Genomic DNA, 19899 nt, shown 5'->3' with positions numbered 1-19899 from the left:
GGAGCCGAGGACAGCAGGGACACAGCCAGTGACAGACGGAGCCAGGGATATCAGAGACACGCCTAGCGACAGCAGGGACACACCGAGCGACAGAGGGAGCCGGGCCAGCCGCGAGAGGGAGACACCAGCCCACGGCAGCGCCGCAGTTCCCGCACTCCTGCGGGGCCGTGCAGAGCAGGCACCAACCACCGGCCCGGCTTTATGGCACAGAGGACAGAGCCATAAAGCCCTTCTGTCTTTTTGTGACATGTTTATATGCAGAATAAGACTGGCTGTATATACAGACAGGGGAACAAGAAGCTGGATAGCAGCACCGTGGAAAGGGACCTGGGGGTCCTGGTTGATGGCAAGTTGAATATGATCAGCAGTGCCCTGGCAGCCAGGAGGGTCAGTCCTATCCTGGGCATCAGACACAGCATTGCCAGCAAGGGAGAGGATTGTCCTGCCCTGCTCTGCTGCAGCCTCACCTCAAGTCCTGGGGGCAGTTTTGGCACCACAATACAAAAAAGACATTGAACTATTAGAGAACATTATTCAAAAGATGCCACAAGGATGCTGATGGGACTGGAGGGGAAACACTGGAGGTAACATGGCTTGCTCATTCTGGAGGAGACTGAGGGGAGACTTCATTGTGGTTTTCAACGTCCCCATGAGAGGAAGGAAGCAGAGGGGCAGGTACTGATCTTTTCCCTCTGTGACAGATCCTGAAGAAATGGTTTAGAGCTGAGTCAGGGCAGGGTTAGACTGGATATTGGGAAAGGATTTTCACCCTGAGGGTGGTCGGGCACTGGAACAGGCTCCCCAGGGCAGTGGTCACAGCCCTGCGCCTGTCTGAGCTCTAGAGGCGTTTGGACACCGCTCTCAGGCACAGGGTGGATTCCTGGGGTGTCCTGGGCAGGGCCAGGAGTTGGGCTTGAGGATCCTCGTGGGTCCCTTCCAACTCAGCATATTCTACATTCTATGGATCTTAGAAGCTGTGTGCTCAAACTGGGGCTGAAACTGCCCAGACCTTCTTCTTTTAAACACAACATTCCTAACCCTGATTATTTACAAAATCTGTGCAGCCTCTGAAGACTGTGCTCTCGTGCTGCATGCTGTAGGTCAGGGAGTATGAGATCTGTCCTCTATAGAGTAATTTAAGAGTGGCTTAAAGGCTCCTTGCCAGCTGCTTGCCTCTCTGCTCGTTCAGGGTAGCAGCATTTCCTGACCTGCTCCTTGCAAAGATCTGTGGGCAAATCATGCAGTCGCTCCCTTCATGGCACAGCAGCTGCTCCTTATATATGACTGGATGGAGAACCAGCTTTTCAGAGTTTGCTTGTAAACTGATCAGGATTTGAATGCTTAGATGGACAACACTGATTTCAATGCAAAATGCCATGAGGAAAATGCAGAGCAGCTGTGCTGATCCCTCTCACACAGCATATGTGGCTCTGCTCAGTCCCTTCCACACTCCTGCCTGCTGGTGGCTGCAGATTAGCATGCAGAGTGTACAGAGGCAGACACTTTTAGGGAAAATGTATCATTAATTTCTTTTTCTGTCCGTGCAGAGTTTGTCCGACCTCTTTTCTAAATCTATTTTTAAATTGCTCCTGGGACTCTGTATGCCAGGTATCCCATTATGCTGTTGGGAGCGTTTGCAGAATCAGCTTGTCAAAATCTTGTAATACTCACAGGAAATATGGTCAGAACGCATCTCCACAGGTCAGCCAGTCACACCCAGGTCCCAAGGCCAGAGCAGCCTTATTTACACCATCTAGGACAGCTGCTTTTCTAACCTGTTCTTAAAATCCTTCCCTTTGAGTTTATTCCTGTGCATTATTTTACTTTTTCCTTCCAAATCTTTTCCCAGTTTTTCCTCTTTACACATCAGTCCTAAACATCCTTTGTGAATTATCAGTTTGAAAAACAGACCACATACTCCTTTCTATTCCTCTTGATATCACACTTTTTTATAAGTCTTACATGACTTTGAGAGTGGTCTTGATTGTACTAACATGTAATGGCCACACACTCACTGCTGTGCCTGTGCAGAGGAAATACAGAGCAAGGCATTCATCTCCCTTCACAGGCTGGGTGTAACACCCTTTTGTCCAGGAGCTCTCTCAGGAGAAGAGAATTTTGTGTCCTTCCCTTGGACCAAATCCCCATTCCTGTCTCTCTGTTTCACACATTGCACACCTTGGCTCCCACAGAACTCCACTGCTTTGGGTTCAGCGAGGTGGTGAGGCCAGACAGCTTCAACACAGCCACCCCCTGGCACACCCAGACAACAGATATTTTCAGAAGATAACATTTTGCCTTGTTCTTTTCAAGGAATCGTTTACACCATCCACACAAACACCTATTTGCCATCATCTCAAGTCTCCAGAGGTGATACATTCTTAAAGAGCTGCTCCACTGTGTCTGGTATGTGCATGGGATGTGTCTGGGCCCAGGGTTCAGAAATTATTGTTCTGTTCTTGTAAATAAAAAAGCCTCTTTTTCTTTATCCTCTCATGGCACAAACTTGCCAAAATTAATAAGCAAGTTGCCTAAACACAGCCATGCATCTCAGTTGTTTGACTTGCACAGCTAACTGATACATCACACATCTACATCTAATACGGAGCTAAACTCTCCAGCTCTATCTTTAAAACAGGGGCAGCAACAGATTCCTTCAACCAGAAGAAATGGGGAGAGGGAAGTCTCCTCTGAAACTGATAACATATTTGACAGTTATTTTATTTGAGCATTAAAAAAACCCCATCAGAACTCCAATTTCAGGGAGCAGTAATGTTCTGTGTAACAATCACACTCATCCATATTGCATGTTAACGTCTTTTAAATCACATCTCCCAGGCAGGAGCCAAGCAGAATCTATCAGAAAGGAGGAAGGCAGAACTTGCCAATGTCCATTACCCCATCTTTCAAATATTTATGGTGTGCAGGAGCAATATGCATGCAGCTACACTGTCCAGGGACTGGGCACAGAGCCCCTGTCAAAGTCGATGTGAGCGCTGCAGGAGCCTTCACTTTGGCTGGGAAGGTTTTCCATGACCCAAACCCACCCTAACCCCACCAACTGCACACCCCTCCTGTGCCAGGCAAGATCTCCAACTCTGCCTCTCAACAAGCTCTGTTTCTCCCTGGGCCACTCCAGTTTCTGTAGCATTTTTAGCACTGTGACGTGCTGTCTTCTGTGCTGTAACACATTGTACTCCGCTCGCGTATCCCGCTCCTTCTGCTCTGCTCTATGAATTCTGCCACTGAAACAGTGCTATAAAGACTATGCAGTGAATTTTGCACAAAGACCTCCCCCACTCCCTTCCCCACCTTGCCAGGCTAGCTCCATTTTTAGCAATCACTAGTCATCTAGATGCACTGAATAAAAGATAGCTACCTGTCTTCAGTGAGCAATTCTGTCTGCTCCCAAGGGGTTGCTGAAGGTGGGATTCACTGTATTTCCTGCTGGAACTACAGCTCTCAAGGTCACATCCTTTCCAAGCTGTTCTGGTCAAGCTTTGCCTGCACAAAAGGATGTGCTGTTGCTGAACAGGCTAAGGAATTTCTTGATATATTACAGAAATAATCTCCACGCCTTTCCTGGTTTCCATCTCAAAAGACACAGATTTCTTGCAGCCTGAACTGATATTAACATGTTTCATTACATTTCTTTAAAGGACTTGGATAAAAAGAGGCCTGAAGATAATCTGTTATAAAAGAGTCTTGAAGTCTCCTGGCTTTGGAAATCAAACAAGAAACATTCAGGGAATAGCTGCAATGTGAATCTCCTGAATGGGGCATTCAGGAATCAAGTCTTTTGGTCATTCTTGAACATTGATGGAGAATTTCTGGTGAAGGGAAGTGAATTTTCATGTGGTCACAACCCAGGCCAGTATTTTCTCCTGCTTCCTGTTAATTATTATTCCACAGTGAAGCAGAGAAGGGCAGCAGCTCCCCCAGCCTAAGTCCCAGGGCTGGCTCACACCAGCCCAGGGGCAGAGCTGGTACCAGAGAGAGAAGGAAGCCAAGAGGTGTGAGATGCCCTTGCAGGTGGCACTTGTGCCAGGCTGTGTCCTGCTCCTGCCCAGGACACAACAGGGCAGGGCTCAGGCAGCACTGCCCTCACCAAGGAGAAGGGAGCTGAGATGGAAACCACAAGATGTTTCCTCACTGGACCTGCACACTCATCTCAGATAATATGAGAACAATCCTTCAAGTCTTTGTTAGTCACTACCTGCTGTGCTTTTCTAAGGTAAAAATCACCTGATCTCTCCAGAACTTAATCATCTCAGCAGTAGCCAGCAAGAACAAAAGCCCTATGAGTACCACTCACTAGGCACTATGGCAGCTAGCAGGCTTTTGTTCCAGGTCCATTTTTATCTTTCTGCTCCATTTTCAGGAAGAAAAGTGTTTGGCAGGAACAAGTTACATACAAGTCCAGAATCTACTGCTTTTTGAATGCTGTACATGGTCTCGTGCAGCTGCAGCAAAATCCAGCCAAAACAAGATGCAGATGGTGCAAGAGCCAGGATGGAGCTGAGATTCTGCTGAATCTCACAGGGCTGTTTGTGAGTTATTCCTATATTGGGAATTGTATCCTTGCAGCAATCCTGGTGTCCTGAGACTACCCCACAGGCACTTACTACAGTGGGCAACTGTTTCCTCAAGCGAATCTTTAAGAATAGACATAGAAGAAAATATTCACTGCTGCAGGATTTGTAACCAGTGCTAAGATTGTTCCGGATGAATTATGAATGGAAACATCTGTGTACCTGAAAGCACAACCAACCTGGCTGCAGCAGATCTGTTCTCCAATGAAAGGGGAAGAACAGACAACAAGGTTAGAGAGAACATCACTTCCATACCCTGTTTGAGGGCAGATTGTAGTCATAAAGACCCTCCAAAAAAGGGAACTAAAAGGTGGCAGTGCTGCTTGAGATCCACAGAGATGAAAAAGTGCAAGACCCTGAGGTGAAAGATCACTCCAAAATAGCAGGTAAGTCCTAGAAAGTGTAAGAAAAACACAGTCTAAGAGCCAGTCTGCTGCGAAGAACCACTCAGCAGACACAGTGAGGGCTTGACAGATGGTGTCCCCTGTCCTCCCTGCAGCACACAAGCCAGCCTGGCTCCAGCACCTGGATTCATGAGGCTTGGTGCCCCCAAGGGGTGGGGAGAGCATGAGGGAATGAAACCTGGACATGGGAATGACTGAAAACAGCTTTGTTCATGGTAAATATCTACTTCTCCTTCTACAAAGTCTCATATTGAGTTTCATTATATTCATTTCCTATACTAGTGCGCAACCAGTGTGCAATGGAAATTCTGGATAAGAAGGTTGGAGGACTTCTTGTCTGGCAAAAATTTACACCAAGCAGTGTGTTCACAATGTCAGCGTTTCCTGGCATGCTATATGAGCTTTAATTCCAGGAGATTTATCATCATTTAGCCCAGTTAAGTCTCCAGTATACTTCATTTTCAGGTAAAGGGAGTATTCAAAAGAAGGCCTAGCATACCTCAGAGGTATATCCCTACAAAATAAGCCTCTCCATGAAAAAAAAATCTGGATTTTATGCATGCTGGTGTTCACATGAAAGCAGCATTGCTCAAAATCATGCACTTCAGAACATTCTTAAACTGTCATACCTTGCACTAGCACAGAGCAGCTCCCTGCAACAAAAAGCAGTCAGTGAGCAACACATTCTAAAAGCAGTTTGTATGGCTGAGGGCAGGTATTTAGGTCTGCTGCAGCAAAGTTTCAACAAATCTTTGATCATTTCAGCATGCCACCTTTGGAAGTTGTCCTGTCAGCCCTTAAATTGATAAGGATCATAAGAATACATGGAAGTTGAGAGGTGAATCCATCTTTTTCCAGGTGTGGACACACCAAAGGGATCCATGGTGGAATGAGCTAGAATAGCACTGCCTTGCTGAAAACCAGGGGCTTGACAGTCACTGCTGAAAACTCTCTGACTTGGGAGAATGTGCACCAGTCACAAACCCAGCTTTTATTAGAAAGAAAATCAACTTGCCACAGCTAACTGAGACATATGAATCTTCATTCTGCCTCCCTGGGAAGACAGCTACAGCAAATGAGAGAGGTCAAGAGAAATCTGATTAAGGAGAACACATTTCTGTTCCTCGAGGCTATTCCCCAAACAATTCCATTCTTTGCTGCAGGAAAAGAAAGCAGAGAAACTCCCCTCCCACCATGTTTCAAGAGAATTGAGCCCTCTTAGCTCTTTGTACTCTCAGCCCTGTTTGCTTATCACTTGTGGCTCAGACATATAGCTGCAATTCCCACTGGGTTCCCAGAAGAGATTAATTATCCCACCCAGGAACAAAGCATCCAGGAACCACTTAATCACACTTTTCAGAGAAGGGAATAAACCACCCCATCCCTGGCTGAGGTGCTGGCAAAGATGGTCTGGCAGGGTTCAAGGCTGGCATACCAAACCTCAGGCTTGTTCTAATAAAGACAATTGCATTGCAAGACAGGCTTTTCCTTTTTCTGTCCAGCTGGTAGCTGCATGTCACCTGCCTTCAGGGTGAGACAGCACTTGCAGGGGTGCAGTATTTTGTTGGCAGAAATACTCCCCTTCCACGAAAGCAGCTGATGGAAGCAGTGAGAGGACACAAACCATCCAGGGAACTACACCCCTTCCCAGGAGGATAAGCTATGTAAATATGAAAAAGAAAGAATTTTGCCCTGCATGAAAGCAGATTCTTACTCCTCATTGCCCAGGGAATGAACTTAATCACTAATCCTCTGCATCTAGTAGCGGAGGCAGAACTCCAAGCCACAGGACTGTGCTGGTGTAGCAGGAAAATTTCCCTGGAGACAGCAGCTCACAGAAGAGATAAGGTACATCACAGCTTTGGAGTGACAAGATTGCTATCGCAGTCTGTGCCTCATTACTATTTTGAACCTCCAGCACAGATCTATGATGCCTTTCCAGGATTAGCCTACTTCTAAAGCTAAAGAAAGTCTCCCTTAATTTACAGCTTGTTACTTATTTAACACCAGAATTACATTAATTGAGAGTGCTTTTGGACTATCTCAGCATTTTAGCTGTACAGTGTACTTGGAATACCACACAGGACTCGAGAGAGCATACAGTGATGCCAAGTGTAGTCCTTGGCTTGAACAGGACACCTTTCAGGTATAGAAACATTGTGGCCACACACCTAGAAAGCACAAAATCAGATGGTATGTACTGCCTTCCTCTCTAAACACTGTGGGTTTTTTGCTTCCAAAGATTCCCATGAATAGTCATCTTAGTAAAATAATTAAATTTCCATATATGGCTTCAAGTAATGGAAATACAAAAACCAGAACTGGAGACAAGTCAGGTCTCAAAGTCCTGGCCTAAATATCCCCTGCTTTGCACTCTGGTAAAAAGTCTAAATGTAAGCATGTTGTAACTTCTCTTGGAGTCAAAAATCTTTTCTGAAACCCATTCTTTTAGGACACTATAATTGAGATGAAACAAAATTAAGTTTTTTACCGAAGTACACACAGGCTCCAGAATATATATCTTGATATGAGAATTTTGCTGCACTATCATGTATTTTATTACTTCCACCCTTTTCAGCACCTTGAAACTTCTGCCTGCTCCAAACCAAAGGGCTATTTTGAAACAGGGGAAATGGAAAACGATTGTGCAACATTAAAAACTACCGGCTTATAATTTACGAGCAGTAATGAGCCTCTGCTACTGACCCTGAATTACTCATCCAAAGGCAAAGTGGTTAAAAGTAATGGGTATCTGCTTCAGCTCAGAGTAATGAGGACACTAAAAGAAGTATATAAACAGTCAAGTATGTGCCAGCTATGCAGACAGAGAGATCTGCTCTTATTGCATGGGCAGTACACCTGCAGCACAGCAAGTCAGAAAAACACATCGTCCATCATGCTGCAGGAAAATTAATAGGTTCAGGGACAGTGCATCCCACGAGTGAATAGCCAGCTCCTTTTTGATGACTTACTTTCCCTCTGATCCATAGCTGTTCATGCTGTCCTCGATGGACTCGTGGCTGGCCTGGCGCACGGTCCTGCTGGGCATTTCCACGGCCAGGCCGGTCTCTGTGCTCCTCTGGATGGCTCCCTTCAGCCTCCGACCATCACCATCTGGGAACACACGGGAGAAACGGCTGTCAGCCTCTGCTCCCACAGCCTCTGCACTCACAGAGCCAAGGGGAAGCAGAGGAGGTCTTTTGGAAGACCAGTCTTTATTATATAGAAAATATATTTCTTTATTATAAAATAGAAAAATTTATAATAAATTATATATTTCTTATATTACATATATTATTAATATATAAATTATAATAAATTCCTTTATTATAGGAGATATATATCTATAAAAGGCATTTTTATATAATAAATGCCTTTATTATATAGGAAATATATTTCTGTATTCCTTTATTTTAAAATAGAAAATTTTATAATAAATTATACATTTATTATATTATATATTATTATAAATATATAAAAATATAAATATATAAAATTTATAAAATATATATTTATATTTATATATTTTATGTATAAATATAAATATATAAAATTATAATAAAGTCCTTTATTATAAAATATAAAATTCCTTTATTACAAAGGAAATAACATTTCCCTTACCCAGCCCTGCTTCATCATCAGCTCCTGAGTCACCTCTGGAACACACTCACTGCTCCACCATGTCAGGCCTAGCAGATAATTAGAGCATGCACACCCCCCCTACCTGCTCCAACCATTTACACCAATTAATTACCCATTGAGAAGGCAGCCACACCAGCTGGCTACACCCAGAGCTACCCAGTCAGGGAACACAGCAGCAGCAACCACGGGCACAGCTGATGCCTCCAAGCCTTTCCCAAATCCCATGTTGCTGCCCCAGGTTGTGTGGAACAGCACAAAGAGTGGCAGGTCCTGGTGGGTATCAAGGGGAGGAAAAGATCAGGCAGCACCAGAGGTGCTGTCAAAGCAGGAGCCCCCTCCCAGACCTGCCACAGGGGAATGGTTGGGCACAGCCAATATGTTCCCTGGTGACACCAGAAAGGAACCAGCAGTGGAAAACCCTGGAGAGGACTATTCCCCTTGACAGACGCCCTCAGCCACAGCGTAGAGGGAATTAAGTAGGTTCTGGTTCCTCCTGGGTGCAGTCTTCAGAGGCTCAGCCCTCTGAAATTAACAGCTGCTATTTTCATCCTCCATCTCAAGCAGTCTGTTTCTCAGAACAAACCATGTTATGCAATGAATATGTAATGAATACCATTACTATTAATTGCTGTAGCTGGTGTTAGGAAGCTCCAGATTTCATCCCACATAGAGCACTCATCCTGAAACACATCTGCTACAAGTTTTCTGAACAAAGTAAAAATTATCTCAATCCTCTAAAGATGCTCAGTCATTACCCTGGATTCAGGCAACAAACCTCTGACCCACAGTGCTCTCAGAAACCTTCCAACTTTTTTGAGTACCACCTCCAGAGGAGAAATGACCCAGCTATTGAGTCTGGAGAACTCAGGATTGCCAAATATTAAAGAAAGCAAATCTTTCAAAGAATCACAGGATGGGTGAGGTTGGAAGGGACCACAGTGTGTCATCTGATGCATCCTCCCTGCTGGAACAGGGTCATGCTTGAGCACACTGCACAGGATTACATCAAGACAGTTCTTGAATATCTCCAGTGAGGGAGACTCCACAACTTTCTGGGCAACCTGTTCCAGTGCACCCACACAGTAAAGAAGTTCTTCCTCATATTCAGGTGGAACTTCTGGTGAATCACTTTCTGAACTACTTTGGAAATATGAGGGTATCTGTAATAACCTGCCTAAAATACACTGTTATTTGTAGCAGGCTGCTTGACCTAAAATACTTTTCTTTAGATCTTGGTGGGAAGAGGGACTTTGGAAAAAAAATTCCGTAAGATACCAGAAATGCTTCCTATCTCACTTCTCCAATTATATGTACATGGAAATGCAAAGACAAAAATTCTCCTATCAATACAGCTGCAAAGTACCTTTTCCTCTACTATCATGAGGTTTCCAACTGGGTAAATGTGCTGGCCCCAGGGCTCTGTACCAGCTGCTGTCCCCACATATGGTGCAGCCTGTGTACACACGTCCCTGTGAGCTGAGGGGATCGAATTTGCACATTCTGGGTTAACATTAACTACAGTTTGTGCTGTTTGTGTGCCTAGAGCAATGCATGAAGCACATTGTATAAATCAGGAAGTCACACAAATGTAAAACATATTTCTCATGTGCTTTCAAAACCCAAACCTTCAGGCAAGACTATCAATATGGGCATCAACAAAAGCGAAGCTTTGTGAAATGGCCATGCTTGTTCTCCCAATCAGTGCAGAGCAACTCCCTTTGATTCGCCCTCCTTAGCCTTGTGCAGCTCACTGGAGCCTCTGATGGGGTTTGCAGGTTCCTCTGAGGGCACATCCCACAGCCATGTGGGCAGGCTTGATGGTCCATTTCACTTGTCTTGCATTCACCTCCACAAACAATCTCTGAGTCACCCACATGCACCAGTGCCCATCCTTCCTCCACGTGTGCACTCAGAGACTCATCCTCCTGCCCTTTAGGTTATTCCTCACAAGAGCTCTGCTGGCAGCCACAGTCAAAGCATCAAATGACATAAATGTAGGATACAAATTAAAAATGCCCCATTGGCCAGCCACACAACATCTGCTCAAAAATAATCTCCTATTTCCCCAATCTAACGAGATGTGCCTGGAGACACTCAGAATTAAAAGACTATTCATCCACAGCTGGCAGCAAATGAGAGGCTTGGGACAGAGCAAGGGTTTGGAGCAACACTAAGTGCTTGCCCTATTCTATCTTCTGATTGAAAGCTAGGGAAATAAAGGAGAAGGGCCCAAAGGCAAGGAAAGGCAGCACTGTGGGAGCACCAGGGCACTATACTAGAGATTTAGCTGGCACAGGGCAAGTTCAGCTGTAGAGCACCACATGCACAGCTTTCCACTGCTGGGTGGGTCATCTTCTAGTAGTCCTGATTGCTTTTGCAGATTGGGGAAAAAAGAGGAAAAAAATGGCAAAAGTTTAATTGAGAATCTCTGTAAAACAAGACAATGGAAATAAAGGAAAAAATCCTTTGTTCCTCCCTCTTCTTCCAGACAGGGATGCACAGAAACTCCTGCATCTTACAAATGATCACTCATTATTCTGGAGAGAAAGGTTGGAGAAACCTTTCTCCCCCTACAGTCTCTTTTTGCTGAAAGTTTTCTTTAAAAAGAAGGAGAATGTTTTTTTTTGTCAAAAAGGCAAGCTCCCAAACCACAGTAGCCAGAGGCATGACTGAAACAGGGTAAGAGATCACCATATGCACTAGAAATGCCATCAGAAAGGAGGCACAGGTTCCTAAACTATCCCCATCAGCTGGGAGAGTAGGACAGATCAGGGATAGCACACCTGGAAGAGAAATAAATATGGATGACACTGCACTTCTCATCTGTGAGCCAAAAATATTTCACAAGCAACGGTCACTGACCATCAACCTTCTCTGGTCAGTGTGGAGCATGGCATAGGGGCTGTGCCTCTTCCCCTTCCTGAAATCTTTGTGCTTTGACACCTTTGCCAATCAGAAGGTAAATGAAATGCATCTATGTGGGTGTTGCCTGGCAAAATCATTTGTCTTAATTTGTCAGTGGTATCTGAAACGAGTAAGAGCAGTATCGACATTTTCTGCAGCGTCACCAGATTTATTCCCTGCACCTCTTCCAATTAAGCAGCAAACAAGAGAGGTTAAGCAGTCAGTCAAGCCTGCAGTGCAACACCTCACTAAGAGAGGATTTCAGTTTGGGATGACCTTGGGGAGAAGAAATTTTTTGGTCAAATATCCAGGATGAAGATACACAGCACCTCGCTGATGCCAACAACCAGAAGGGCCCAGGAGTCGCTCTGCCAAGCTCTCAGTGCTGACAGGTGCTTTGATTTTGCTCTGCTCAGCCAAACAATTTATGTTTGGCTAAAGAATATCTTCTAAAGCACTATCCACTCTGGGTGTGAAGAATATCAAGAGATGCAGAATCTGCCATTTGCCTGCACAGTTTATTTTACTACCTGACATTTAGAGATGTGGCTTAAGTTTGCCTGGTTTCAGCTTTCACACATCAGGTTTTTTTAGTGCCCTTCTCCACCCCAAGAGCTGCTTTGTGTTCTCACTATACAGACTTTTCTGCAGTGCAGATGAGTTATCTCTCAATCTTATTTTGACAAGTTAAACAGACTGAGAAGTCTATGTCTCTCATGCTCTGGCATTTTTTTTTCTCCTGGCCTTGAATCTTTCTAACAACCTCCCCAGGTTTTAAACGCCCTTTTGAGAACAGAACTGAAGTCTGCATTTAAGTGCAGAGACGCATACAGAGGTAAAAATCAGCTTGTACTCTCATCTTCACTACTTCTGCTGGCATCTCCCGAGACCACAGCAAGCTCCTGGAGGAGACATCTCATCTGGAGGCTCTGCAGTCCCTTGCCTGTCCTGTTGGCAAGACCTTGCAGAACATTATAATAAAAAATACGTAACAAAATGAATTTTATTTGAAGAGAAAGCAAGCAAAACTCCAGACAGTTTTATAGAGCTCTCCCACCCTCAATACTATTTACTCTTTATCTGATGTCCACATCACCTGTGAATTAAGTGAGGTTTAAACTCATGCTTGCTCCAAATCAAATGAAAACACTGAGCACCACCAGGCCTTCAAGAGAGCCCTCCAGTCTTTGAGGATTTCCCTTGACAATTGCTTTTTGATACATGAAGCAAGGTTTTAATCCACTTATCACAATCACATTTTTGGGGCCATGTTGTTCTAGGACAAAACCCTAACATACCTACCACACTTACCCAGTATCTGTGTCTTCTAAAACTTGGCGAAAAAATAATTTCTCACAAGACCCATTTTCCCTACATTCTTCTTGATTGATATTAATTATATCCCATCATTTTATTCATCATGAATTAGATCTCATTATCATGTTTCCTCTCATCTTTGAGTGAAGCCAGACCAGCCAACCAGAAATTCCTTCCAGGCAGCCCAGTAACAAATGAAGAGGAGCAAGGTGACCGTGGAGATGCCCTGTGCAGAGCCTCTTCTGGAGAGCTCTCTTAACTAAACTTTCAACTGCCAACCAAGAGGCAATTCTTCTCAAGGATGGTGCCACTCCTGTGCAAGAGTTGCCACCAAGAACTGGATTTGCCTGAAATTATGGGGTGGGAAAAATAAGAACGGTGCTGCTCCCTTCTCTCCCCCAAGAAAAGAGTAACCACTCCTCGTGTCCTCTTTGACATCACTCCCACACACAACTCTTTGAAGTTGTTCCTCTCTGCTGCTGACAGGCCTCTCCATGCTCAGAGGCCAGCAAGTCTTGAAAAATCTGTGAGTCTGGCAATAACTCATCACAAGGTCATGATTATATAATTATTACTCTTACACAGAATTACTCTAAATAGGTGTTTATTGATGGCACTTCTGAGAGACAGAAGTGTCTCTCACTGTTATCCCTGCACTGTCTAATCTCTTAGCATTTCCTTTTCCTCCACCCAGGTACTTGTTACAATCCTTCTGTATTCCACTTTGTTTTCAATTTTCTCCTCCACTGCAGCTTGCCACCATCACAAAAAGAACCCAGCATGATGCATGTGCTACAGACCCTCCTGTACTTTAGAATTAATTGGTATTGATTTAGCCCTGAGATTAGGCATTGACTGACTTTCAACTCAATCAGCCTGACTCCTAAATTACCCACCCACTTCCAAGCACAGAGCACAGTGGCACCCAAAGCATAGGGACATACAGCACCAACATGGGCCACCCAAGACACCAAGTAGCTGTTATCCTTTCCCAAACTTCAGCTTGAGGAGCCAGGGGGAAAATCAGGAAGGGAAATCACTTGGATGCTTACTTTTGTTTGCTCCTGTTGCAAAGCTCTGAAAAATATAATATTTTGTATTTTCCAAGAAAGTCAGTCCAAGCTTGAGCAAAGAGACTGCATCCCCACTGCTCTTCTTATCCAGGTGCAGCAGTATGGAACAATTCCCATCCAAACATGCTGCAGGGCATCAGCCTGGGCAGACTCTGCTCCCTGGATTCACACCTGGGTTCCTCAGCACATGAATCGCCTGCTTTGCCCCAAAACACAAACCTGAGCTTATGAAGCATGAAGAACTGACAGCTCCAGCAAGGGACCACAGAAAAACCCATCTGGCAGAGTCAAGGAAGCCTTCAGAGCATGCTGTAGATCAGGCAGAGCAGAGCCAGGACAGGACCTGGCTGCCTGCAGAGGAGATTTGCCTGGAGCTATCTCATTTCAGTTCATCTGCCTGTTCCATCCTGGACTCAAACACAGGCTCACAAGCCCTTCCATTTTATACAGTCACTAACTTCACTCTTTGGTTTTGACCCCAGGAGGTTTTTCTAGCTTTCCTCCCCATGGAGATCTGCCCCTGAGAAAAAATGAAACAGTTTGGGGCTGAAAATGAAGAAAAACCATGAAGCACCCGCCTGGATAATATCACCTGCTGAGGTGAGGGAGGTCCCCAAGTCCAACAATTTGGGATGTCTGTGGGCAAAATGCAGCAGTGGGAGTCTCAGCTCAGCTCCCCATCAGACTGCTAAAGCACTGACCATTCCACCTCCTACCTATTTTCAGCTACTCTGAGAAAAGAGTCAGCACATTAACTTCTCCACTTGAAACTTTGTCACTGCATTGTTGCTCCTTTAGTGTTTAAAAAAATTTTTCCTGTTTAGTCAGACGCTGACTCCCTGTGACACGTACTAAGACTTGTGTGCCATGAATCAGTTCTGAGATGAATAAAAATTCCATTGTTCAGCTTCAGAGGAGAGAAGGAGAAGCCTTCCCACTGCCTTGCATGAATACCCAACACCTGTGACAGCCTGGCACACACTGAGCTGCTGGCTGCCAGGGTGGGCAGCACAGGCCCCTCTGCAGGGCTGCTCTGTTCAGAGCAAGCCCTGGTGCTCTCCTAAGAGGCTGCTTCTGCTGAGGGAAAAAAAAAAAAAAAATATATATATATATATATATATATACTGGATTGTCACTTCAGAATGCAGTTTAACGAGATGAACTCAATCTCATCATGCCTGGCAAGCCCTGACATCCTGCCAAGCATTCCCTACATCAACATCCTAATGGAGTGTGAATTATGAGCACCTAAAGAGAGGCAGTTTGTACTGTGCTCCAGAACATGCCAGGCTATCATCACAGCCTGAGTAATCCACCAGAATGACAGAAAATGGCTGGGGATAAGCAGGGGCACTAATCAGGCTGCATGCTTCGTTCCCCTTGTCCTAGTTTCAGACACCAACAAAATCACACTCTTTCTTTCCAAATTAAGCACAGAATCTTTGTGAGATAGAAAAAAAAAATCAGCATGTTAATTCTAATCTGTGGAGGTTAGGTACATTCACAGGATTAGGAAAGTTCAATCAACTCTTCTTGTGAGAGCCAGAAAAATAGTAAAATTAGCAACTATTTGCATTGCTGTTAGAGCTACCAACTCCAGCTGAATGCAGAGCAGGGCCAGGACACCCTGCCTGCCTGGGAAACCTCTGGAGATGCCAATGAGACACCTCCAAATTCCCATTGCAGCACAGCTCCAACTCCACTGCTCCTGATCCACAAGGATATTTCAGATATTTCAGCACAGAAAAGCTTTTTCTCATCCTAGCGCTCACACTGGCCTGTCCTCACTCAGATGTGGGGATGTCAAACCAACTCCCCCTGAACCCAGAGGTTTCTGTTCTTCCCCCATTAGAAGATGACCAAAAATCATTCCCAAAGGTGTTCCACACAGCCTTGGAAGGCTTGCTTTGCTGAAACCCAGAATAAATATGATCAAGGACCATAATCACCATTAGAAGACAACTGAAAATCATTCACAGGGTTATTTTCAAGACCAGCCTCTGAGGCTGCCTTCCCCAGGTCCCCCACAACCCAGCCCAAACCCCAGCTCCTCAGACACCTCAAAAGGCATTTTCTTCCTCCATGCTGGTCTGACCTTCAGTTTGGTTTAAATCCAGCTGTGCCTGTAGTTAAGCAAGTCTCCACCCCAGTAGATGATATTATCTCTTACAGCTTGTCTGGGGCATGGGTAGAGTATCAATTTCTCCTCCTTTCTTCAAAAGCTCCATTTTCTTATTTTAAACATATTTTTTTCTCCTCCTTTTGAGGTTAAAACCAAACAGTTCCCATGATGCTATTTTTAATTGTGACCTTTTTGATAATTCATCTATATAAAAAATTTAACGGCCAAAATTTTCATTTAGAAGTGTCTAAAGAAAAAGTTCTGCAGCAAACACGCAGCCAGGAAAATCCTTTGGAGATTTTTTTCCTTTCCTGTCAAAAGAGAGAAAGCCAACAGCCAAAAAGGTAAACACATATGTTCACTGTCAATGACTTTCAAATAGAGTTTGTGACTACCATAAAAATTGTTTCACTTTTCACTACAAAAAAGCTGCAGTACCCTAACACTAACAAAAATGTTTGGTTCTTTCAGAGTACTTCATGGGAACCACTTTGCAGCTAGATCCAGCTCTTCAGAATTCTTTCCATGTCTCTATTTTGTTTGCAGCAGCAGGATCCAAATAGCTTTATCTGATGGACGCTTTTGCATTTTTATTTTTATAAGAAAATGGAACACACTGCCCCCTTCTCTTCCCCCCATCTGCCAGGCTTTGCAGTAGAGTCTGATTAAATGAAACGTCCATAGCCACCCAGAAAATTCACTGCTCTAATATTTCTGCAGCAATGAAACCTGAACATTGCTCTGTCTGTAGCCCAGGTCTCCAGGGAAAGACAAGCACAGAACTGCTGATGTTGTCTGGGACACATCTGGGACAGACATCCCACATCCCAGACCCTTCTTCATCTGCTGCTTTTGTGCTTGGGCAAGGGGTGATGGCTTCAAAATGTAATCTTACCATGATACTTGGAGTGCAATAAACCACAGATACGCACACACTCTCCCACTGCATGGCAGTTGGGGGATTCAATCTTTCCACTTCTTGCATTTTGGGTTTTAAGCCTCACCAAGAGTTAAACTCCCCTCTGACATCAGCCCATCTGGGAACCCCAGAGGGTCTTCAGCCCAAGTCCAGGAAAATTTACCCAATGGGCTCAGAGAATAAGTACATTTGGCACAGGTAATTAACTTAACTGATTTACTTAAACTACAACACTGTAATATTTACTCCCTAGAAAGCTGAGGGAAGTGCCGTACATACAAACATCAACCAGCGGTGCTCTCCATGTTCTCAGTTCCAAACTCTTGGAACTTTGCCAGCTGTCAAGATGTGGGTATCAGGAAAACATCAAAGTAGAAAGACAAGTGGCTGGTTAGTGTGCCAACACCATCTCAGGGCTTTCTTCTTGTTTTAATTCACAAGGAGAATTAGAGGTTGAGCCAATTTATGTCCCCAAGGCTGGAAGTCCTCCAGCTAACCGACATAAGTTGTGAAGGCCAGGTGAGGTTCTCTGCTTAATTACAAGAGAGTTGAACCAGAGCACCCTGATGTGCTAATTCTGCCATCCATCTCACACTATTAATAACTGAGGATGTTGCCTAAGTCCAGGTTCTGAAATATGAATGAGCCTGAGCTGCAGAAAACCTCTTGATTTAGAAAAGGATCACAAAAATGAGGTGAATTCACAAAAATAAAGCTACTAGAAAGAGCCATTGAAGAGAAAGATGGCATGAGATGAAAGAGCTGCTCTGCCTACACTTCACTGAGCCAGGAAATTTTGCATGAGGCTGCTGTGCCATTCCTGAGCCTGCTGGACCTGCCTGCTCACCAAGTGCCCCTCCTGGCAGAGCCCAGCATCTGGCTCTTCAATTTTGGGAAGCAAACAGGGGCAAAGTAACTTCAGCAGCCTGTTTGCAAGCTGTGCTTCCCTGCTGCAGAAGAGAACTCGGGTCATGAGCCTCCTGAAGCCACTAAAACCTGCCAGAGGTGCTGACACACCTTTCTGTCCCACTGGATGCTCAGCACCAGCAGTCTGCTTCCATCCACAAGGTGAATTTTAAACTGAGATTAGGTATCAGGCCTTTTCTCCCAGAGGCACTAGCTTATATCTCTCTCTCTCTACCCAGAGCCATCTTTTCCAGCATTTCTAAAGTCTGCATATCTTGGATGTCTCCCCCAAATTTAGCTGAAACTAGAAAGTGTCTGCTACATAGTAATGATGGGAAGAAAGTCGAGACAGCAGCTTAAGCATTGAAGAAATACTTGCCTCCCTCAAAATCACAGCTACTACACAGCAGGTAAAGTTTAGTTTTGACAGACAAAATTCAGAGGAAGCGGTTGACAAGGCCATATTTATTAATGAGATTTCTTGCCTTTTCTTCTGTCCTACTGATGCTCTTTTAGGAGTGAGCAGCTTTGTCAAGACCACGTGTGTGTGAGTGCAGAGAGCAACAGTCTTGGCACAATGCATGAGTCATGCAACCTTTTGTTCACTCGTTATAAATACAATTAAAAACACAGCCCCATTTCCTTAACAGGCACAAAGCCACACAGAACCCTGGAGTCATTCATAAACTAGAATCCTCGTGCAGAATTGCATTTAGAACAGCATTTGATTTGTGTTTAGCTTGGGTAATAATTACTCCATCATATTTTCCTTAAGGAAATGAATGCTGAAATTCACAAGGAGTGAAACTTTAATTATACACACTGCTTAATAACTTGTGTCCGTTTGGAAGCAATTATTTGATGCACTATGGAAGCAGAGAGGGGGGAGCCAATGGTCTGGTTTCCAAAGAAGTTAACTTCAGGCATTGAGTTCCTAACTGCAGACAATCTCACCAGATACTACAACTGCTTGTGTTGGGCTTCACCAAAGGTGCTTTCATGGAATACCTGTAGCAAATGCTACAGGAGCATGCTCTTCCCCTTTAACTCTACATATTGTTTTGACTCCCACAGGGACATCCCATGACAGGTCCAAGGCTATGGAGTGCCTGTTGTGCCAGGCAAGCACCACAGCACACCACAAGGGCACTAAAGGGAACCCTTTTCTTCCCAAATGGTACCAAGAACTGTACAAATCCTCTGTTTATAGCACACCTGTGGTGCTGAAGGGAGAGCTCAGAGAGTGACTGCATTTCGCAAAAGCCTGCAAATGGATCCAGTGCACTCACAGTGTTTCTCTCACACAGATCCCTTTCAGGATCAAGGTTCTGGATCAAGTGCCAGGTTCTGCTGGGGTGGAGTGAAAGGAGAGCACCCAGCCCTTCATGACTGCAGTAATTTCATTGCAGATATCTCATGACAGCTGGAAGGGAAGGTCAGGCTTCAATACCCAGAAGCAGGACAGGAGCCATGGTTCTTTACGCTGCTAAGTCATTCAGGGTGACTAAGAAATCAAAGTGAGTTTGTATCACTGCAAACAGCCCTGCCAATCATCCATCACAGATATCTCCAACTGGGGACAAGTCAGGCCGTCACACATGGAAAACACCATCCAATACCAAAAACAGAGGCGCTGGAATTTAACTAGCAGACACCTAAGAAAAAACATTCAAAAATTTCACAGCCCAAACCCTGAAGAGACACATGCAAGCTCTCACAGGAGTGACACACTCTCCCACAGATGAACATGGCAGACACATAGCTGCCTCCTACATCTGCCTGCTGCATGCACAAAAGCAGCACTCAGAGAGAAAAACATCCCAGATTATTTGAAGTCCTTTGGGAAATTCATTCACTGTTTGTCTATGCAGTGTATTGAGCTTTCAATAGAGGAGAAAAAGCCTTTTGGCCAGAGCTGGAAAATAAACATGATGTGTTCATCTCTGCTGAAAGATGCTGCAGAATGTGGGAAACCAACCAAAATATCATGTCTCGATGTAGATTACTGAGGATGGAAGCA

The 19899-nt window shown here is 44.6% G+C and overlaps 1 protein-coding gene across 1 annotated transcript in view; it reads right to left on the bottom strand.

The window, feature by feature from the left end:
* RIMS4 (regulating synaptic membrane exocytosis 4) overlaps nucleotides 1–19899 on the bottom strand; it is a 55631-nt gene that overhangs the window by 16010 nt on the left and 19722 nt on the right. The window contains exon 2 of the mRNA XM_058814844.1: nucleotides 7969–8110. Coding sequence (XP_058670827.1) covers nucleotides 7969–8110 — 142 coding nt within the window. The remainder of the gene's footprint in view (nucleotides 1–7968; nucleotides 8111–19899) is intronic.

Source organism: Ammospiza caudacuta, chromosome 15 (genome assembly GCF_027887145.1).
Source record: "Ammospiza caudacuta isolate bAmmCau1 chromosome 15, bAmmCau1.pri, whole genome shotgun sequence".
Taxonomy (NCBI): domain Eukaryota; kingdom Metazoa; phylum Chordata; class Aves; order Passeriformes; family Passerellidae; genus Ammospiza; species Ammospiza caudacuta.
This window is presented reverse-complemented; position numbering and strand designations above follow the sequence as displayed.